General features: G+C 27.9%; 1 protein-coding gene across 4 annotated transcripts in view; it reads right to left on the bottom strand.

Annotated features, from left to right (window-relative positions):
- Positions 1 to 1,993: 1,993 nt before the first annotated feature.
- Positions 1,994 to 24,105, bottom strand: part of LOC123297563 (sphingomyelin phosphodiesterase) — a 45,793-nt gene continuing 23,681 nt past the window's right edge. For 2 of the 4 annotated variants that reach the window (XM_044879275.1, XM_044879276.1), the window contains exons 2-16: positions 16,592 to 16,669; positions 15,636 to 15,766; positions 14,979 to 15,138; positions 14,196 to 14,366; positions 12,769 to 12,896; positions 10,682 to 10,830; positions 10,159 to 10,237; positions 9,576 to 9,943; positions 9,121 to 9,221; positions 8,524 to 8,676; positions 8,350 to 8,459; positions 7,705 to 7,889; positions 7,065 to 7,250; positions 3,479 to 5,430; positions 1,994 to 2,056 (exon numbers count right to left, since the gene is read on the bottom strand). In XM_044879275.1, coding sequence (XP_044735210.1) covers positions 5,361 to 5,430; positions 7,065 to 7,250; positions 7,705 to 7,889; positions 8,350 to 8,459; positions 8,524 to 8,676; positions 9,121 to 9,221; positions 9,576 to 9,943; positions 10,159 to 10,237; positions 10,682 to 10,830; positions 12,769 to 12,896; positions 14,196 to 14,366; positions 14,979 to 15,138; positions 15,636 to 15,766; positions 16,592 to 16,652 — 2,052 coding nt within the window. In that variant the 5' untranslated portion in view covers positions 16,653 to 16,669 and the 3' untranslated portion in view covers positions 1,994 to 2,056; positions 3,479 to 5,360. Of the gene's footprint in view, positions 2,057 to 3,478; positions 5,431 to 7,060; positions 7,251 to 7,704; positions 7,890 to 8,349; positions 8,460 to 8,523; positions 8,677 to 9,120; positions 9,222 to 9,575; positions 9,944 to 10,158; positions 10,238 to 10,681; positions 10,831 to 12,768; positions 12,897 to 14,195; positions 14,367 to 14,978; positions 15,139 to 15,635; positions 15,767 to 16,591; positions 16,670 to 22,797; positions 22,816 to 24,105 lie in introns of those variants that run through there. The other 2 variants (XM_044879278.1, XM_044879279.1) reach the window with 2 other exon arrangements.

Raw genomic sequence — 24,105 nt, forward strand, 5'->3', positions numbered from 1 at the left:
GTAGAATGTTTATGTTTGAGTGAAAGTAAAGATGTAGAGAGAAAAGTAGTGAGAAAAATAAGTACTTTAGGAAAAGTGAAACGAAACATTGACAGGTATGATCGGAAAAATATCTGCACATGTGCAACCTTGTAAGCAAATTTTATTACTAGCCACCAAATCTAATAGGATATAAAATAAAAAGAATATAATTACCATATAATAGAAAAATTTCTTATGTTGTGTAAAACAGCTATTAAATAAAACGAATTTATGTAAATAGAAAAAAAAAACCCTTTTTGATAAAACTTAAATATTTATTAATAATAAAAATAAATAATTTAATGTTATTATTTAAAAAAATGTAAATATATATTAATCAAATAAATACAGTTTAAGTATTGTTTATATATTAATATTATTTAAAATTAAATGTTTATTAAATAAAGAGAAAATTTTAATTAATAACCACCATTTTTCATTTATCAATTTTCTGATGGTTATAGTTTTTATCCCCAAAACATTACTTTTTCAGGCCAATTTTATAGTTATTAGTGTGTACGATTTTTTTTCTTCTTGTGTTATTGTCATAATTAGCAAAAACTATTCAACTGCAGCGTTGCTAATTTTTGCGTGTTGTAGTAAAAAATGGGTAAGCACTTATAACATTCATGTTTGCTAGTTGTCAAAATTAAAGCAGATTTAAAACGGATTTTGATGGGATTTCACTAGCAGAGAAAGTAATATGTCATGTCAACTGGAGGATTCTTTTTCTGATGAACTTGACGGCCCCATACCATTGTCACCACAGACGGTTTATACCCACCTTAAAAATATTGAATGGACAAATAAAATAAGGATGTATTAAATGAAACAATATTAAGGTTGTTTTTAAATTTTTTATTTCCGTATAAAAAAAAAAAAATTATTTATATTTTCCTGAGATTCATTATATATACTTAACAATTGTTCTCATTTTGAAGCGATTTCAAAACATATAACTAATAATATAATGCATCCCCAAAAAGAATTTTCTAATTCACCATATTATATAATTAATTGTCTTAAAAATTATTAATTATTACAATTACTTTTGTTGTTTTAATTCATATTACGAATTAAACTTTTAATTAATTATAAAAAAGACTGTTTGTTATCACAGACTTGAAAAATAACAAAAACGAAAAAATAATAAATAAAAATAAAAAACAAAGGAAAAGGATTTTAAAATTACTTTATATAAACACACTAACGTGCAAATAATTTCAAATATTTTTACACATTAAAATTGTTATTTCCATTAATTTTGTTATCATGGTTCTTTTTATTTAAAAAATTTGAATGTTATTAGTAGTACATTCAATTATGTTTTGGACAAGTCTTTTTGGTGCGGGAGTAGGGGAGATGCTATCGCAAGGGGAAGGTTCAAATCTATTGGCAGAGTTTGGGCTACGAATAAAAGCAGCAATTAAAATACCGATTTTTGGCGATGAAGATATAGGAATGTGACGTTGAGGGGAAAAATGATTAATTAAAAATCGATTTTCTCTTTTAATTTTTGTGGAAAATGGGATTTTTTTCCTATCATTTGAAAGAATGTGCTTTTCTTACTTCTGCATATGTAGATAAATCAAAAAATAAATCGACAGTGAACCAAAAAATCGAAATTAATTAATCAATTTTATGTAATGTTAAAATCGCTCAATAAAATTAGTTTTAAAACCGATCCAGATCTCCTTCCATGATACAAATAACAACAAAATTAAAATGTAAATAATTTATAAAATTATTTACGGGTTAGCGTGTGAACAGGAATTTTTATTTATAATCACTTACGAAATAATATCACTGATATCAAAATCATTCATAATTTTTTCAGAAGAATTTTCAAATTACCATGTTTATATTTATTAGTTATATTTCTGAAATTGCTTCGAACAAATAATTCAAACCACTTTGTTTTTATTTATTCAAAAAAATTTTGCTAAATATTTTTTCTTTATTATTTCAACCTAGACCTAAAACCAGTTTGGGTAATTGGATAGTGTAACGTGGAATTGACCATAACATTGCCATTCTGAAATATAGAAAAATATAATATTTAATTTTATCCAAATAGGCATAAATTAATTGGTGTAGTAAAAACTACTGGTACAAAAAGGTCAAATGTAACTTAATCTTTGGTTTTGATATCGATGACTCGAATTGCAATGGGATTTTCTTTAATTTTTTCCTCACACAAACTCTAAACAATTGTTTTGAAACAAAAAACCTAATAAAAAAGGTATTTTTGGAGGAAAGTAGCCTTAACTCAAAATTTTAATATAAAAATACCCAATTGGAGATCTTAGCAAAGAATAATTAATTATTAAATAATAATATTATATTCATATAATCATAAAAAAATTCCCCTAATAAAAAAATCTATTCTTCGTTAAATTACATTCTCTATTTCTGGTATTAATACCATCAAACGTAAAATTATTTTTTCAGGATGTTATAATGTTAAATATCCAAAATCAAAATATATACGGGGTGCTTTTTTAAGTTGCCATATACTTGAAACTCGAAAAATAAGTTTTATCGATAAAAATGCTTCAAGCAAAAAATGTTGGGTCAATAGGTACACATCTTACGAAAACATTAAACTTGACTTAGGATTTCCAGGTCAATGAAAACCTCACTCTATTCCATACCTGGTAATAGATAGATGAACACTTTAAGTTGATTGTTAATGATTTTTTTAATGATAAAAAAATGTAACTTCTGCGAAATCTAGGCTCTTATCGAAAAAAGTTTTCCAAAAAAAGTAGTTTGTTTTTCTATAAAGACGATTTTTGTTCAAATTGAATGAAGAAACGCGCAAAATCTATGATATGTTGTTTCTGAAAAGGTCTTATAAATTATTTTTGCTTTCATTGAATGTCTAAACTATTCGGTTTACAAAACAATGTTTCAAACAAGAAATGTTTTCGCTTGAATAAGTGAGGTTTTGATTGAACCGGAAAACGGCCGAATTCAATATCCGTATAAGATGTGTGCCTTTGAAATTAAAATTTTTGTTTGAACTATTTCTTCGATTAAACTTATCTTTTGAGATTCAAGCATATGTCAACTTAAAATAGACACTCTGTATATTTAGGACTTTAAAACAAGCAACATTTTACTTTGATTTTACTCAAGGCTACTAAAATTTACTTTAAAAACTTTTTAGCTTTACTCAAGGCTTCTAAAATTTACTTCAAAAATATCCTAGGATCAATTTCTTTTAAAATAACCAGCAAACTTTTGTGTTATGAAAAAAGAAACGTTTTTCTGACTCAAAAAGACCCATACTGACTCTTCGTTTATATTTAATTTTAAATGCGAGTTAAAATCACGAAATATTAAATTATTTGTTTGAAATGATTCTTTTAAAAATCCATAAAAAATTCATAATATTCCTGAAATTAAAAATTATTACATATAGGTACCGCGTATATTACATAACTTCACTCACCAAAACTTTCCAATGAACTTCCACCACCATTTAAAATTTACCACAACCATTGGAAATGTGTATTTGTGTAATATTTGCAACACCATCATAATGCGCTTAGTGTAGTCATTTGTGTCTTATTTACAAGTAAATTTTCATTTGATTACAAAAAAATTTAAGTAATTTACTATGAAAATTCGATTCAAAGATTATTCCGTCAAATACAAAATTTATAACAATATTAGTAATTTTTTTCTTGAGTACAAGTTATTATTGTATTTTTGTGTTGTAACCAAACCATAAGCCAAATTTAAAAAGATTTTGTGTTCAAGCTTCAAAACATGCATTTATTAATTTATTGAGAAGCAAACTATATTGTATTTAATTGATTTTATACGTATTAAAATTAATTTAAAGTGATATTAGGGACAGACGCAAATACAATGTTTATATTATAAAAAATGAAGAGTTTGGTAGGTTTTCCTAAAGAAATGATAACTTTAATATTGTGATGTTTTTGGACTGACAATATATCGGGACTAAAATTGATCAGCAGTGATCAACACATTATAGTCAATTACACGAGCACATTAGTTAATTTTTTTAAATCTATTTCAGATGCTATGAATCAATTAATTACGATTGAATACAATTAATTCGATAATCTCATCTGGAAATATTTCACAAGTTTAAAAAAATATTTTACTCCTAGAATAAAAACTGCTCTGCAACTGCTGAACAAAATATCCGCCTTACTAAAGAATTATAAACGGAATAGGTAATAATGCCTTTTTTATGTGTATGCTGATCTACGTCTAAAAATAATCACTTAGTTACTAGTAATACCAAGCGAGTAGAGTAATACATAATGTTTACATGGATGTGATACAAATTGCCTACGATGTTCAGAAAATATTGTAAAAAACTTACGTATTTTCGCTTATTTAGTGATTTGAATGAAATTTATGTATTACAAAGACATTTAAAAAAAATAAAAACATCTCACTATCTTCAATGATTCAATAATTTTTGCATGATGCCCGCCGTGCAGATACGAAACATACCACGATTATATTCATATAGATTACTCTGAAAATTACATTAAAAAGGTAATAAAATACAATCAAAATACCTGAAAGAAAATTGTTCAGATTTTTGTAACACGAAAAAAAAATTGATCGATCTTTATGTGACAGGAATGCTCTGGCTACATCGCTTTGATCCGATGCCAGAGCTATAATAGTGATCGCTTTCTGTACGAATAAACAATTTTGAATATGATTTTCCAGTAATGAACTAGTTTTAAAATATTGGAAGTCAAAAGCATGTATCTTATCATTTCATTTTTGATTTTCAAACTCTTCTAATATTAAATTTGATCTGCGCCTATGCCTGTAACACTCTTTTATTTTCAGCTGTTTTTCTTTTATTCTAAATCAAAGTCTAAAAATAATGAAAATTTTTCATCAAAGAATATTGGCATTGAATAATATTTCAATTAGTAATGTTGCAAGTACTATATCCTTTCCGGTGTTCAAATATACATTGAACATGGTTCGCTTCGTATGTATTGTATAGTGTGAAATCCGCGTGGCTTTGTCAGTTTTGGTGGTATATTCGTATATCGTCATAGCTTCATTTTTGCCTGAGCCATAAATTCTTCAAAGAACAAAACTAACTGGTAAACTGAGATCTATCGCCATAATAAAAATCAATATAAAAGAAAAACAGCTTTTATTGCACATAACCTGAAGGTGGTTATTTGCAACTTATTACGTATAATGTACGTTTACGTATCCTACTTAATACTAAATACAAAATGTTTCCTAAATATTAAAATAATTCTATTACGTCTAAAGTCATAATTAAAAATATCATTGTACTATTTACAAAAAAGTTAAAATTAATCTTTATCGGTAATATTATTCAGAAATGCTGATTCAGTGTATGTTGGAATTTCATTTGTCTCCAACCTATATGGAAAAAAAATTGTAAATTATAATTACAAATATAAAAATAAGCATTGATTAAAAAATGTGTTATACTTTTTAATTTTTCCGACATAATTTTTTTTTTAATAATATAGATAAAGTATATCAAACATTTTTCAAACATTTTAGAAATACTCTGTGCACCATAGCCCAAAAATTCAAATAACTCTAGTTTACAATATACTGTATTCTTAATGCTACGGCCAGCAACGAAATCGAACAACGAACATAGGCAAGTATCAAACGGTATATAAAGTCGAAAAGGGAATATACAATCCATTCATTATGCGATGTTATATGCGCCTATATGATACTTGCCTATGTCTTCACTAGAAACCAATCAATATGATATTTCATTTTAGATCTGAGTGTAATACATTGTAAACTAGAGATAGTTCAAAGAAGCTTTTTGAAAAATATTTAGCAAGAAGTTTAAGTTTTAATTTAAAGGAGATGTCAGTGTCAAAAATAATTTCAATGTTTAAAACAAAATTCATTTGACAATAGATTTTTTTCGAAGATAATTTTGGACCCTAAAATATTCATTTATTGATACTTTTAATACTATTCAAAAAGTAAATTGTTTAAATAAAATTAGTTTAGGTGAGCACCGAACCAAAATATAAGGCCGTTTGATACAGTTTGAGCGAAAAGCAGAGAGATTCGTAGACAATTACATTTCGATCAGATTTCCATATTTTTATGGAAATCACGATGCATTTAAAAAGAATTTCAAGTTCTCATCATATACTTTATTTAACAAAAAGAGAACGAATACGCTATATTTAATGATCATGTTTGTTTACCAGAAAAATGCCAACGAAAACATTTTCGGTAAAATTTTAACTTCTCAAAGAAGCCATCTTTGACTGAAATTCGATTTCACTTCAATCCTTTATATGTGAGTATTTCCAGAAAAAAAATTATATAATTTTTTTTTTTGGCTAGAATGGGTAGGTACTCTATTTGATTCCAGAAGGCAACAAATATTTTTTTCTCATTTCTCTTTCATTTCTAAAATTTTGTACTCAAAGTCAGTGATGAAGAAATGCTAACGTTTTTATATAAACGTTGTTGATTTTCCCGTAAAAAAATGAGTATTTCTTTATTTTAATTTCATGCATCGATATTTCTCGATAACTAAACTCGATATTCAAACATTTATTTTTCGCATTTTTTAAACATAAACTGTACTTGAAAATTTATTTGAAAACTTACTTTCTTGAAAAGTTCGTTTAGAGTTTTGTATTTAAAATTTGTTTCAATTTTTGCATTATGTTCAAATGTAGGAAAATGTATCAAACGTCTTTGAGACACCTAAGTTCAATAAAAAAATATTTGGATAGAAAGTGTTATCCCTTAACCTTGATAACCATAATAAATATACATTATAATATTTACACCTACACACGGGACTATCAGCGAAATTTTTGGACGGATACCTAAATTTAGTTTTTCAAATTATTTAACAATCTTCGATAGATTCATAATAATGCTGAAAACGCACGACTGAAAATTAAAAACAAAAATGTACAAAAAACCACAGTAGAAATTTAAAAAAAATAAAATAGAATTGTCAGATTTAAAAACAAAATCTTAAATATTTCATCACTTACGAAACAGATAAAGTATTATAAATCCATTGTTTCCAAGTATTTCCATTTGTCTGTTCAATACGGGATTCTAATTCTTCACATAAAACTTTACGATCATGCGATCGACCAGATCTCAGATCACATAACATTCGTTTTTTACATTCTGTATCACATGTTGGTTTTACTGGACTTGCTTTGTAGTAATGCCTTCAAATAGAACAGGTAAATATTTAAATACTCAAAAACATACAGGGTGTCACAAAAATCTTGCAATAGTTTTAAATTATCGTAATATACACCAGGCTGGGTACTTTTAACAGAAAACTACTTTTTTCTTGTCGCTCTCTCTCCAAACTGAACCGATTTTCTTGAAATATAGTTAAGAACACTCTCCATTAAATTACCTTTCAAAAAACAAAAAATACTAAAATCGGTTCATCCGTTTAGGAGCTGCGATGCCACAGACGGACGGGCAGACATAGAGACACGGAGTTTAAGAATGAATAGAATATTGAATTGTGTGTTTATCATATACTTCTGATGTTAAACATTAAAGAGAGATTTTATTGGCTAAGTTACTGCTTATTAGTGATTCATAAAATATGCAAATAAGCATATCTAATGTCATGAGTTCTAGATCAAACTAAAATATAAAATTTACTTGTAATATAAGTCGAAAAGTGCCGGGTCAATAGTCATACGCTGGACAAATTCATCCCAATCTTCTGGTCTTAATCCTCTCATTTTATACGTATCACGTACACTATATAATTTATACCACATTGGATAACCATATAAATTTGCTTCACGTAAATTCATTGTCCAAGATTCATGATCTATGACCGACTGAAAATAACAAATAATTTCATTTTTACAAATACTCAATTTGTTACTTTTTACGCATGCTAGAAAAGTATTATCTTAGTGCCTATTTTAATGCCACCATACATATTAGAGATTGAAACTTATAGTTATTAGATTTTAATATTAAGAAAGACTCTATCTGGCGATAGAAAAAGAACTATAGTTTGCAACAACCATTAATACATAAACATAATGTTTAACGGGAATGATTGTTTACAATCTGGTAAACCATACGCACATACCATACGCATATAAAAGAGTACAGCACAATAAAATGAATAATAAAGTACGTATCTTTTGCCTTTCCTTTCAAAGATAAATCAGCTGAGTTTTTTAAGTATGGTTTACATTTTTTTTACTCGCAGCGCTGACATCTTAGCGTTAAAAACGAATTGATTGAAACAGCATTGAGGAATTGAATACTTAAGAATTTTTTGCTTACCCTTGTTGTTTTTGCATGATCTCCGTCCACATAATAAATTCGATATCCAGGATTTGTATCATAATAAGGAGTAACAGATGGCCCAATATATGCTATTCCATTAGGTCTTCCTATAAAGTGAAACATTTTACATTGAGTTTAAATTTTTTTATTGAGTTATTTTTTAAAATTTACCTATATCATCATTGTCGTAGAATAATTCGAATTCATCGTAATGTGTATGTCCAAAAAATTGAGCAGTAATTATTGCTTCGTATCTATTTATAATTGCGTAATAATTTCTTGACCACACTTTAATGCAATCCGAATGCCCAGGTGGTATATGGCCTAAAACATTTTGTTCATTAATGGCTAGGGAAACAGGAACGTTAAAACTAAATAATTAAAAATTAAATTTTTGCTCAGTGTTTCAATTCAATTTCTTTTCCCTTATAGTATATTGAACACGATGAGTATATTTTAGTAATACAGATTACCAATGTCAAAATCAGTGGATACTTAAACGGAGTTTAGACCAAAATAAAGAAATTTGTTCAGACAAAATTAAGGTTGATCGGACAATGAGTCAATATCTAGATAAAAATCTGATTTTTTAGATCTTATTCATTGCTAACTCATACGTGTAAAATAATTTTTTGAAAAACATCTGTCGAAGGATAATAGAAATCTAAATGGAATAGTCAAAAATACATCGACTCTTTGTGTTCCTTGACTTTTGTGCTTCCTTTTTGTATTAGATGGTGGTAAATATAAATACAATGGCCCGCTTACCAATAATGTGTACTTTTTCACCATTAAATTCAGCCGATTGTAATTCATAGATTAACCACTGTAATTCAGTTGCTGGGTCCGTACTATTTAATAGCAGCCACCTAAAATATAAAAATTAAACAGAATATTTATATATCATTAAAAAATCAATACAGGTACAATAGTTAATCGTTTCCAAAATATGCATTTTTCATGAAACTAAATTTTACATTTATTTCAATTTTTTGTTTATTTTATATAAGTCGAAGTCCCTCATACATAATACTTTTAATAGCTTTTGCTTTCTCAACACATTATATTACTTAAAAAATGATGGTGGGACTGTAAACTTCAATGAAAAATGCACATTACATCATTTGCGGAAATCTAGAGAATGTGGATTCGAGTTCAGGGCTTCTGTGTAATGACTGTGAGGACTGAGGCTAAAAATATAAAGTTAGAAACAAAAAACTTACCAATTTTTGTTATTACAATAATTCATATTTAAACTAATTAACCGAAAACCAGGTCGAACAAGTACAGAATAGAATGCACCGCGTCGTAATGTATGTGATACAGATGCTGGTAACCAACGACGCCATTGTTCTTCCAATACCTTGTATAACCATGAAATACTATTTTCAGTTGAATCTAAAAATGGTGGTGGATAACTATTAACAGGAACGGATTCATGATTACCCAAGGCTGGGAATATTGGTAAACCAGGAAACATATCTGACATTTGTGCAACTGTTTCACGTAATATTTTTAAATTTTCTTCACGTGTTTGATTCCATATATCATGTGGTGGCAAATCTCCAGTCCAAATTATATAATCAATATCCTACGAAAATTAATATTAGTTAAAAATTTCGTTCAAATTTTTTGTGTTTAAATAATAAAGTTTGTTTAATTTTTTCACTTTGAGTATTTAATTCTTAATAGCTGATTGCTCAAAATGAATAATTTATGGATAATTAAACATTTTTTATTAAATTAATAGATATATAGGCTTTACGATGTAGCCAACTGTCCCCTATATATGATAGCCCTTCTTACCGGATGTGTATCTGCAATATGTTTTAACATATTATCGATTGTAATTTTAGGTGTATCACACTTCCTATAATCACCCCATCTGAAAATAATTAAAAAAATTATATAAAAATTAATTTCTGTGTTTATTGATTTAAATGCATTTAATATGGATTATCTTTTATATTTTAAATTATATTGTTTTCTCATATACAGGGTGCAAAATAACCGGACTAAGTCTTTGTATAAAAAAGGAAACGAAATTCTATAACGTAAGGTCTTGTTTTCGATTTGACAATTTGTTAATGTTTTTAGTTTCAAAAAATTCTCGACTAATATTAAGAAAACTAAAGTTTTTATAATAAGCAAAATTATAGGAAATAAAGTTAATTATAAATAAAAGGGCCTCTTAAGTAATCTTCAACATATTAATATAATAAATTTAAATCATTATGTAACAGCTAAAAATTCACCGAAATACAAAATATTAATATACATTTAGCTTTGTTCTATTGTTGTAACTGTTATTACTGTACCATAAACTTACTTTCCGGCTGCTTGTTCTTTTGTTTTAGCTGGACCATTTGTTAAACGACAACATAATGGTTCGTTGCAATCTGCATTACTTCCTTCTGCATAATATGGATCAAAATGAGTATCTGATAAGTGTAGTACTTTGAATGATGGAGCACCAACCTGCAATGAACAAATACTTCAGTCAAAATAAATATGGATATTTGAATTTGATCTATCGATCAAGAGTAACATCAAAAGTGACTACCTGAGAGCAAACCTGATCGAAATTTATTTGACATTTTTACAAGGTCATGCCCATTAAATTATTTTAGCAGATATCTTGGAAAAGCTTAAATGTTCATACTCTCGTTTTTCATCCCTTTAATGAGGATAATTTGAGAGTATATATACCGGAGGGACCAGTAACCATTACCACACTAAATATCTTCTAAGTTAACTCTAGAGAAAAACTATAGTACAACACGAATTATTGGGTTCAAATGGGTGCATCTTAAAAACATCAGAATTTTAGTTCGGGGAATTTAGTTCAGAGTTATTTCGGGGTCGTACCTGATAAAAAATGGAATAATACTTTAGAGAAGAAGTTTGTTTCTTACAAAAAAGCATGTTTTTAGTGTTCATTTCACTTTAGTAGAAGCTAGGTACTAGATTTTTAACAAAACATCTTCTGTGGAATATAAATCATTTATGAAAAAAATGTTTTTATTCAAAATGTTGGGTTTGGGCTCAAATTCATGGTCAATATATCCCGTTTTAATCCTAATAATTTTGATTGCCTAATTTTTTTTTTGACGTTTTAAGATTTGATTATTTTTAAGTAGGAATAGTTACTTGCCCAACCGATATTTATACATTAAAATATAGATCTCAAAAAGGCACATCGAATGATTTGCCCTAAAGATACATATTAAATTTCTTTTTAGATTCGTCATCTTGATTTTCACCGTACTCAAAACGTTTTATTTAGAAAATATACATCGAAATATCGGTATTAAAAAGAAAGATCGAATAGTTACATTTACAGGGGTCCAATTTTAAGCCCTTTCCAGTGCATGCCATTATAAAAACATACAATGAGTCCTCATGAAAGTTTGTCTTACGTCACCAAGACTTAGAGAGAGGAGGTATTTTCCGGTCTAGAGGGACGAAATATAGTAAGGGTTAAGGAGGGTCTTAAAATAGTGGCGTTTGCAGTTCCTGATCCATATTTAAACAATTGTGATAATTCATATTAATTTTGACGTTTTATATTAGGGAGGTTAGAAAAAATGTTAAGCACCGTGGCAAAAGCAGAGCGAGGGGTTCAAAACGTCGAAATTTTACGTGAAGTATTTTATGAATTCCCTTTCGCGAGTATAAATTTTCCCTCTTTGATACAGACCTATAAACAAGTATGGACCTAAGACATGCCAAGGTAAACGATGGCAAATTTTAGAAACAACAAAAACAGTTTAAAAAGATAGTTTAATTTGTTTAACTCTAGAAAAAGATTACCCTATTAATTTTATACATAAAAAATTTAAAAATAATTGCGGCATAAATTAATTATAAATTAATTAAATACATCCGATTAACAGAAAATTGTCATTTGTTTACCGCAATCTGACATTGTTTCTACTTTATATATGTATACATATTGAGGATTTAAGGTGATCCCATGAATTATCATCATGTTCATTAAAAAAAACAAAAATTATATATTTATTATAATTATAATTATAATTTATACTAAAACAATAATTATAAAAATCGCGGAATATCAGTATTTTATTTTGAAAGTAACTGAAATAACCCGTGAGTTGTTAATCCATTGATTTTTGATCAAAACTTTAAGACTTACTAAAAAGATAAAACCTCTTAGAAAAAAAATAGAATTGACTTTAGACAATGCACATAAAAGTAAAAAATAATTTTTAAATAAAACTTTATTAAACATCCAAAAAGCAACTTGCAATAATGCAATACGTAAAACACGCACTTTTTTCTGTGGACTTTAATAAGTTTATATTGGAAAGGATCACCTTAAACTGTGTTAAATAAAAAATTTCAAGGTTGTTTTAGTATAATGAACCTTACCAGATAATACTAATAACTCACTTTTGGTAATTCTGTTGGTGCTACTTTTGGTTTTGGAACAGGTGGAAACATAACATTCCATTCATGATACGGATTATATACATCACCGCAAGCATCTCCAATTATAAAACTGCATATTTCTTTGGGTCCTGCCATCAAAATAAATAAATTTAAAACCATGAACATTATTAAAGATATTAAAGGTATTGATTCAAAATTTAATTTTTCGGGAAAAATATAATGAAATAATATTGGGCGGGATAAATATAAAGCAAATTTCTATTATTATTTAGAAAATATTGAAACATTTGTATCATATATTACTCATAGGCTTTGGCCTAACAAAAATGCAAGGCTATACGCGGAATATATTAACTACACTTTAAGATGTCATAGTATTTTTCTTTTTTTGGCATTGGTCTTGTATGGATGTATTGCAATTTTTGCAAGAATCAAAATTTATACTTGCAATTCCATCATAATATTAAGATAACTAAGCATGAAGATTACTATTACTAGCTATAATACCTCTGATTAATAAGTTTACTCCTAGAAATAGTAGGTAGAGAGAGAATCATTTCTATGTGTTAGCGCCGCAATTCGGAGTCTGAACTTTAACTTGAGTCCGACTCTGGTTTTCGATATTATTCAAAATTTGTGAATTAAAACTATTTTGTCAAACTATGTATTTTTTTGTCTTTTTCTAAATTAAGTAATTTTTTTGTTGCCTTTGCGCAAACATGCATTCTTCGAGTAGGAGTCATAGCAAGCATTTCGTCCAAGTGTATGTGCAACGGGTAGTGCCCCAACAAATATTGTGCTATGTAATTAATCTCTACGCGAGGCATGTCTTTTGGATAGTGAGTCAATTTGTGTAATTTAACTTATCTTCTATGTGAAATAGTGTTGTTTATAAAACGTTTTATTCATCATATTAATTCTTCGTGTTTCACCATAATATCCTTAAATTATTATCCAATCCCGTTATCCTTATTTTATTGGCGAAAAAAAAGAAATTTGAAGAACATCAAGGGAGTAAGCGTTCAGAAAAGTTAGTGCATTTAAAAAGTCTAGTGCCTGCTCTTTAATTTGGAGTATATTTCATACCGATAAGACTAAAAGATTATTAGACCTTTTCTAGGAAATGTTTCGTCTTTAAAATTGATTCTCAATTATTTTATTTTGTATATTTTATAAGTTATTTGCAATCAATGTATTTTCTGGACTAAAGGTCTAAAACTTTTCGTGTCTAATAATATACAAAAACAAACTCTAAAAAAATGTTTATTTTCAACTTTTCTCGAGGATTCTAAGGTAAGGTTCATTTTCAGTGTTTATTGATTATACTATGTATTTATAATGATATTTTATTTTGATTTTACTCATGCACCTTCAGTATTTAAAATAATTAAAAACTTGTAGAAATAATACAAAAAATTTTGACTCACCTAAGTTACTATGGCCTAATACATAAACTACACCACCTGTGAACAGCTCGGTAATACCTTCACATACTCTGGGTGTTTGTATTTTTAACGACGTACAAAATTGATAAATTATTGTCTTGATTTCTTTTTCTGATTTTCCTTGCTTTGTATAATGTTGTAATAATCCAGCACCTAAATTTTCATATTAATAATATTTTACTAACACGAAATTTCTTAAAATTATTCACGCGCAACTTTAAAATTGAAATAACGTTTTACAATTTATGGTTTTTAGGAATTTGTTGGTACTGACTTGGTTTAATTCACACCATACTCGGACTGCAGGGTAAAGAATTTTGTTTATTTACTTCCTTATTATATATTATATCCTTCAAATAATCGATATTCACATCCTCGCCAAGAGCATCTATACATAGTAAATTTTCCTTGACACGAATTTTGTATTTTGAGCAGTTTTTTTCAAGTGTTTTGTTGTGATCCTAAAAAGTAAGTTTGGGAAATTTTTTTGTTAGGCAACAATTCTTCAGAAAACAATAAATAAAGTACTGTATAACTGTAAGAACGATGTTTACAAGGCTGTGAATGATATCACTTGAAGGACATAATTTACCACACCTCGGCAAATAAATCAATATATAAAAAAATCTTGTAGCCTGTAGTCGGGTATAAAATTAAAACAGCACCACAAATCAACCAGTTATTCTAATTGAAAAGTTGTGCGCCAATTTATGAAATTGAAAGATTAATTAAACATTAACAAAAATAATAAATCAAAATACTCACCGGCTTGGCAAGCAGTACAAGAAACTTTTGACATTAACGAATTTTCAACTTCAAACGCAACTTGCTTAATGTTAAATAATTTTAATGCTTTGTCGAAAAATAAAGGTAAATTTGTGGATTTGTCTTGTTCTCGATCCCATAGCGTTCGTGCTATTTCTGTCTGAAGATATGAAAAATTAGTTAAATTAATTATTAATAGTATTGTTTAATGTTTGGCTTGCTACAGAATATAATTATCGGAAAACATTTTTTTATTCTGTGCCAAAATTGGACACTTCTCTTCCCAAAGATAAAATAAAATAAAAGTAGCAATTACTCGTCCGCTTCGTTGGATGATTTCGAAAACTACTGACTGGATTAGAGCAAAGATAAAATAGTTTTATGGAATAAGTTACAGCAAGGGAGGTGAAGGCTATAACGTGGTGGCCTTTACTTTTAAAACAGATATTACCCAGCGAAGCGGGCGGAGATTTCTATAATAGCTACTTTTTCTATATAAACAGAAGGAACCTTCTGCATTCACTTTAGTTTTGGCCTAATAAAAAACTAGCTTGAAAGTGAAGTAATAGTTCCGAGTTTAAAAATGAAGCATACTCCGCATGGGTAACATCTTTGCCTAATTTCTTTTTTTAAAACTATCAAGGTAAAGTATATTACCAAATTTACTGGAGTTTTTGAAGGAATTTGATGTCTATTATGAATATTTGTTAACAATGGACTGTTATCTCTTCCTATCTTGTAATCCCATGTATCGTTGAATTGAGCTACATCGATAATTGTTGGCATTCCTGTAAATCAAAATTAATAATTGATGGTAAATAAAATATAAAATTTAAGTAAATTTATATGATTGCGATGGTACAGCATAATACATATACTCTTGGAACCTAACTACAATTTTCGTTATTGATTGATGTTCTTGGCAGCAGCCGAATCTTTTCTATGATTTTATAGTTAATAGCGCTGAATTCAATAGGTAAAGGTGCTTGTTTTTAAGGTGGGTCAAAAAAATGAAATAAAATTTTTTATTTACAAATAGAAAAATGTGGTATACATTTTTTGAACTGTTTTAAAAAAAAAATTCTATTTTTAATAATAATAATTTGTTAAAACTGATTTTAAAAATGAAAGTTTTCTTATATGTAATTTGTCGTCAACTCAGTCAAAATCAATCAATTTTCTATTATGAATAACAATTTTTGGTACCAGTTTTTAGCCAAGCACCAAAACTGATTTCTGGACATCCATCGACTATACGCTACGTGGCTTGTCGCCTAGACTTATACTTTATATACAAATTTTATGACCTTTCAAATGACGTGTAACAAGGTGGGGAGTGAAATTTTAAATTTCCCTCCCTACCTAATTTTCACCCCAACTTTGGGTGGCTAAGGGATGAAACCTAAAATTCTGTAGGTACTATTGTCGAACTTCCCCCGAGATATCTAAATCACTTACAAAATAATTACATCAGGCCAAGAGTACACTAAATGCTGTTATAAGTTTTCGACAAACTCATTCATTATTAACTGGAATCTGTTAAATCGCATCTGGTCTGTTCCACGTCAAATATTTAGTGGAATAATATAAAAGAAAACAGATTTTTTTTTTACCTTTTATAAGTGGTATAAGATTTACTATCCATATTGTAATAGCAAAGAGAGAAAAGTTCATAATACGAATCAAGAGTCCTGAAACAAAAAAAAAAATTCATTGTTAAAATATATATAATAATATGGTGAGAAACTTGTACATTTTAATTAATTTTAATTATTGTCACAAATGATCATTAATTAAAAATTTCATAATATCAATTAGTAGATATTAATTAAAATATAATAGAAATTATTTAAACAATTAAAAATGCTTAACTTCACATACAATATTTGCTTTACAGAAATTTTCGATTGATATGGTGGCCACAGCAGTAGTTAGGGGTTTAAAAATAATTTTCGTGAACTTTTTAATTTGGTTTGGTAGATAGCCTAGGGAAGCAGTGTCAACTGCCTTTAACGTAGAGTTTTCTCGGTAAAAATCAAACGAATGATACAAGAAGCACTTGAAAATATAGATTCTTCGTCCCAATCATATATTTTAAAATTTTTTCCGTTGTAAGAAGTTTCATTTTAAATTACCTACAGAAATGTTAGGTCATAACATCTATATTTTGCAACTTGAACTACCATCATTTTAGTGTCTATTTTAATAGAAAAATCAAGTCGTAGAAAATATCGATATCATTAAAATCAATATCGAAATTTGAACTTTTAAGTCATTAACATAATACGAATATGGATTAACCAGGTCCGTAATTAGGACGTGTCAAAGGAGGCACACAGCACCGACCCAACATAAGTTGAGGCGCAAAACAAAAAGTATATTTTATACGTAAAAGAAAACGTTAGTAAAGAATCATGTTAAAGGCGCTAATTAATTTACAATATTATAAATATCAGAACATGTTGATAGAGCAAAATTAAAATTAAATTTTTTGGATTTGGATGACGTCATAAAGTAAAAAAATAGGATTTTTTTGATAACACAGGCAAATTTGATTTGATCTTATTGTTTTTTTTTAAACCCACTAATTTTGGGTCATTCTTTTCAGCTTCGATGTCAGTTTTTCAAACTGTGTGCTTAATTCCGGGACGAAACTCCAGATTTCTGAAACGTATTAGAGCTGGGTTAACTTTGATCACAAATTTGAAAAATATGACCCAAATATAGTAGAATTACATACTTAAGTTTATCAAAATTAGATAAAATATGGATGTGATAGAGCAAAATTAGATTATATTGATTCTGATGACGCCATAAAGTTAAAAAATTAGATTTTTTTGATAACACAGGCAAATTGGACCCGATCTTATTATAATTTTTTTTGAAACTCACTAATTTTGGGTAATTTTTTTCAGCTTTTATGTTAGTTTTTCGCTAGCTATCACTTATGTGCTTAATTCCGGGACTAGGAGTCTAAATTCTTGAAATATATTAGAGCTACGTTAATTTTGATCTCAAATTTTAAAAGTATGACCCAAGTTTAGGAAGATTTCATTTTTGGTTTATCAAAATTGGATAAAAGTTGAATGTAATATGACTTTTCCCAATTTTGCCTTTACTCTTATGTTAAATACTATATTGGTATACGAATTTTCATCAGAATTGTTAGAGTCGATATCGTTACGGCCCTGTTATTAACTTTCCAATAACTCTTTTAAACGATTATTATCTATTTAAAATTCGTTCGAGTCGGTTTTGCCGTCACTAAAAATTGTACCAAAGGTGTTAAAGCTTAAATAAAAGAAAAACAGAAGGAAAGAAAGAAAATATTTTAATAAAACAAAATTATTTTGTAATAAAAAATTATATTATTATACACCTAACATTTTTTTATTGATTGCAAGTATATATATGTTTAAAATTGATTGCACGCATACAAAATTATTTTTCAATTACAAAATTAATTTATATTTGTTTTTTTTTTAACAATAGTGATCAAACAAACAAAATTCATTATTCAATATCCATTAGCTATTACTAGCTAGTTAAAAATTAAAACATTAATTTCTCTAATTGATAAAGTTCGTTGAAAAATTAACGGTATAATCCAGGTGTAAGTAATGTACCGGGGTTTTCGAAAAAATGATTATAATCAAGGGAATGGTAAAATGCAAAGCAAATACATGTAGCTGGAAACAGTCTTCTTCGGAGCTTCAGGTGTTAAAACTTCGTATACCGTTACGAATCTGTTAAGAAATAAGGCATTGGTATTTTTTGTTTTAGATACAGATCAAAACTATTCGAAACCTCAAAATAAACAAAAATGATTATAAAAATGCCAACAAATTTTTTTCAAAGCATTCTTATTTTGGCGTGCTTTCAAGGCCATAACGACGGGACATAGCACCGATAGCAAGTATTTAGGTTGCGCCTTAAATATCTCGGTATCGGCTCTATAACGATTTTAATAAAAATTCGTATACCTACTGATAGTATTTAACATAAGGCAAAATAGGGGAGTCGCCATAATCTTGTCATTTCACCTTAAAGAGTACATTTAATTGATAAACTTTTTTAATTTATTCAAATTATGGAGTATCAAATTCTCGGAATTAAGCACAAAAGTGATAGCTGTCTTTATAACGTCATCAGAATCCAAAAAATTTAATTTTGCTCTATCACATCCAAATTTTATCCAATTTTGATAAACTAAGTATGTAATCTCACTAAATTTGAGTCATACTTTTCAAATTTGTGATCAATTATTTTTTACTTTTTTGTCTATTGTTCTTCAATTCTAATTTTAGACTTTTTATTTATTCTTTTTAGTAAGCTTAGGTTTTTCTTAGTGCGTTATTTACATGAATAAGTCAAAATCTTAAAAACTACTGAACCGATTTTGATGAAACTATTTTTCAAAATCGGTCAACAATTGGTAGAGAAATCGGCGACCCTGCTCTTAACTAATCGAAATCCTAATACCAAAATCAAATTATATATCAAATTTTATTTTTATTTTGAATAAATTGTAGGGACGCATGCTGGCGTACCTCAAAGATAAAAATCTTAACGATCGTGATTTTCGACATTTATTAAATAGAATCAACGGACATTCTTGGAAGGACAAATTCGTCTAACACAGGATCAATTATACATTGGCAAGTTTCAGAAATGGGTTTCTTGCATCAAAAGAAGCAACACACCCATACCCACAGTTTGTCAATGTATTATTAAATAACTCGATTACAAAAATTACAAAATATCTTTGTTTTTATTCTTTTTGAACAATATGCAATTTATTTTATTGACTGCTTAGTTAAATATTAACTTCTTTATTCGATTATGTGGCAATTCGCATTTTATTTTAAATGCATATAATAGCACAATAATTAATTAAATTTTCTATTTAGCATACGGTAGTTATTATTTTATAATAACTTTCGTGGGAATTTTAATTGTGTCAAATTATAGAAAAATAATATACACAATACATTTCATAATCTTTTAAACTTTCCTTTTACCACACACGCTGGGACATTTAAACCATTGAAATTAAACGTAAGAAAAGTCAGTAAATAAAAACTTCATTCACAGAACAGGTATTTGATGGCTTTCAGGCGCGCAGAGATGTAAGAAATCGTGGGTTCGGCTTTGCTATTATTATGTCTTTTAATAATTATTTATTGATGTCCAACATGGTGTTGTTTGCTATAAATTCTATCTATTCATGTCAAAAATGCAAATAAGAATAATTAAAAGCTCCGTTGTAATAAACAATTATAATTAAGGAAATTGAATCGTTTATTTTACACCAGAGACATTAATTAATTCACAAATTTTGCAGGATACAAATTATTATAGTGTTTGTACAATTTAATCTCTTTTAACTTTTTGATTTAATTTTGTATCCTTCAATTTTTAATATAAAGTATAAAATTGGCATTACATGTTCGGTGTGCTTCTGAAGTCGTGTGAGTGCGACCCCTGTATTCCACACGACTAACTTCCCAGAGGGGGGAAAGACATAAAAAAAGGTCTTGTTAGCCTTCATAGATTATTCTTCGAACATGTACTTCAGCTTATGCTGGAATGATCATTATCGCCATAGATAAATGATGTGTTTTATCCATTTTTCAGATTTTGTTTATTCAGTTTTTTCCAGTTTTTTTATTACCATTAAAAAACGGCTCAGTTAATTCTGCTGAAAATTCTCTTTCAGTTCTTAAATACGCAATCGAGGCGAAAAAATCCGAACAAACCCACGAATTCGGATATTGCGGCCTTGAAACTGCGGAAATATGTAAAACGGGAGATTTTAAAAATCGGCCCCATTACATTAACTTCCTCTGGGAAGTTAATAAAATGCTTCACATACATAAGATTACGTGTTTTTGAGGTATTTAATATAATTAAATCAAAATGCATTACATATATTTCCTTATGTTACTATCAGTGTTATTATTATCAATAAATATGGAAAGAGCACAACAATTTTGATGAGTAAACCATACCGCAGTTTGATTAGTGGTATTGATACTGGATCGTTTAAAAAATTAATTTTATCAAAATTACTATAAAAAATTCATTTTTAAAATACTAAAGTGAACACGAATATTCGAATATTGGATCAGAAGTCTCCGGGATATCTGGTACCCAGGGTAGAAGGTATCCTCGTCGTCTTCTGGAATTTTCGGGAAATTCGTTATATAATCAAACCAAACTCGTTACCCAGGGGTTTTTGGGGTCGAGATTATATAACGAATTTCCCAAAAACTTCAGGAGACGACGGAGATATCGTTTACCCTGAACCGCAGTATCTCCGGGGTCAATTCTGATGCAATATTCGTGTTCAGCGACCCCAAAAACCCCCGTGTAACAATATTGGAATCATTTTCATATTAACCGAATTGTAAATTTAGAATATTTACGGTTAATTAAAAATGCAATTATAAAATGCATAACTATTGATGCAAGTTGTATATTTTTAATTTCTTATAAATCAATTTAGGCCACAAATTTTCTGACGCTCAAATGAATTGATTGCCGAAAACTCCATTCAAATGCGACTTACTGTTAAAATTTTTAAAACTTTGACGGTTTTTAGTGTTTCTGCAACTATATGACTTTTTATCAAAAACATGTAATGCCTCTCTTAATATAGAATTAATCGTATACTACAAAAACGTTATCAAATGAAGGACAACGAACTACACGAAGAAGTGTAGAAATTTATTATTGGCTTATTTATGATTAATATTATTTCAAATATTTTATCTGTATATTTGTAAAAAAAATATATTTGCTATTTTTAATTGCATAATATGGAATTTGATAATGAGGTGTTATAATTAAAAGAAGATGGTTAAAATATGTTTTCTTATTAAGCATTTTAATTTAAGGTAATGTGACTGTTGTACTTAATACTTAAACAATTAAGAATAAATACAAGTAAAATTTACAAAATTTAAAAAACCCCGACAAATGCGATTTAATTCTTGTAAACCGATTTTTGGAATCTACGATGTCACTGAGAAACACATAGACGCACAGATAAACACTTTAAACTTATAACACTCCTTCTTAAATCAATATCAAAATGATGGTCAAGGACATCAGATGAGAAAAGGATACTTAGAGAGCTGTCATTTTTTGGAAGCAATTGTTGGAAATATTTTAATTGTTGACTTTGTTCTTTTGAATTATCTAATTATTTTACCATTTCACTTTTCGAAATGAATTGAGCCAGGTTTATTTGACCATTCATTTCCATAGTAATTATTTATATGTTAAAATTATATATCATGCCTTTTCCAAACTGAATTGGTTTTGAAGATCATCGCCAATTTTTTAGATTTTTCGGGTATGTAACCCTAAGCTCGATTGAACATAGTTAAGAACACTCTCCGTTAAATTACCTTTCAAGTAAAACCAAAAAAATTAAAATCGGTTCATCCGTTTAGGCGCTACGATGCCACAGACAGACAAACATACAGACACACACACATTGCTGTCATACTTATAACACCCCTTTTTTAAGTTCGGGGGTTCAAAATGATTAAAATTTGTATTATGTGGATATTTTAATCGAGAAGTAAAGGAAATAATATTAAAAATTTAAATACTAAAATTCCATCGAGTATAGGTACGAAAAATCTCCAAAAATGCACAGTAGTCGACAAAAAAGCGTACATAACAAAAATATTTTAAATAAAAAACGAAATTTTTCCTACATTATACAGAAAAATAAATATATAAAAAAAAATTGAAACTGTTGTTTATTTATATAAAAAATCAAAGGTATGTAAATTTCGAAACACACTTTCATATACACAACAATAATAAACACCCAACACTATTTCAATATCAAAACAACAATAATTTATTGAGAGAAATTATAACACATTTAACTGGATTAAAAAAAACAAACAAACGTTTAAATCATTTCATAAAAATTATTTTAAATAATAATTTTAATCTTGTCTATTATATTTAATCATAGTACTTTTAAATTTTTGATAATAAGTTTACTGTTATCCCGAATTCAATTAAAAACAAGTGAAAACAAACAATTGACTGAGTTAATTGTTGAAATGCCATGTAAAGACAGTGTTGATGACTCTTCACACATTACACATACATTCATGTCACACATACATAACTGATATTCCCATATAAATCATACTATACAATTTGCGCCTAATTTGCACCCTCACGGGTAAACAGTGATGATACATTTAAACTTTTGTTCTATCTCTAACGGTTCACAAGACCCAATTGACCTATGTTGCTCATTTACGAACTCGACCTCACTTTTGGTGATTTTATCAAACCTGTACCAAAATTTTGTTGGTGCCATCAATATTTTTAAGCGTTACAAACTTGGGACTAAACTTAGTATACCTTGGTATATTTCATATACATGGTATAAATATTATATGACGTAGGTACAAAGTTTTGAAAAACACAAAACAATACAATAAAGATAATAAATTCAAAATTAAAAAACAAAAACTCAACTGCTTCAAATTTGAACTAGAAAGATAAATACGAACTAGAATGTTTGAAATCTAGAACTAGAATTCACGCATAGTAAATTGATGAAGAGAATGGAAAATATAATAGAAGCCTTCAACTTTAAAAATTTTCTTTTCGTAATTCATAAATACTTGTTTGTTTATTTATTATAATTATTATATCAAAGATAATTAATGAAACTCTAGGATTTTTCAAATTAAATTTCGATTTTTACCCCAATTTCATAGATCAATTTTTTTAAATTATATAAATACGTATTTCAACTACCATGTAATCATCATCAGTATGAATTAACTACTCGAAATAAGCAACGACTAACATACGCTATTTATAAGAGAAATTACGATTAGCTAATTCATATTGATGATGAATACACGGTAGTTGAAATGCGTATTCTTAGAATACAAAAAATTTTGGCAAAAAATGAAATTTAATTGGCCTATTTAGATCAAATTTTATGCGATTTTTTATTAAGTATCTCACGCTTTTTAAGAATAAATTTTCTTGTACAATTAAACAGTTTTTCTACTTCTTAGTCCCACACATTGGGGTGTTTTCTTATTTTTTTAAAACCAAGTAAGTGTTCTTTTAA

This window comes from Chrysoperla carnea, chromosome 4 (genome assembly GCF_905475395.1).
Source record: "Chrysoperla carnea chromosome 4, inChrCarn1.1, whole genome shotgun sequence".
Classification (NCBI taxonomy): domain Eukaryota; kingdom Metazoa; phylum Arthropoda; class Insecta; order Neuroptera; family Chrysopidae; genus Chrysoperla; species Chrysoperla carnea.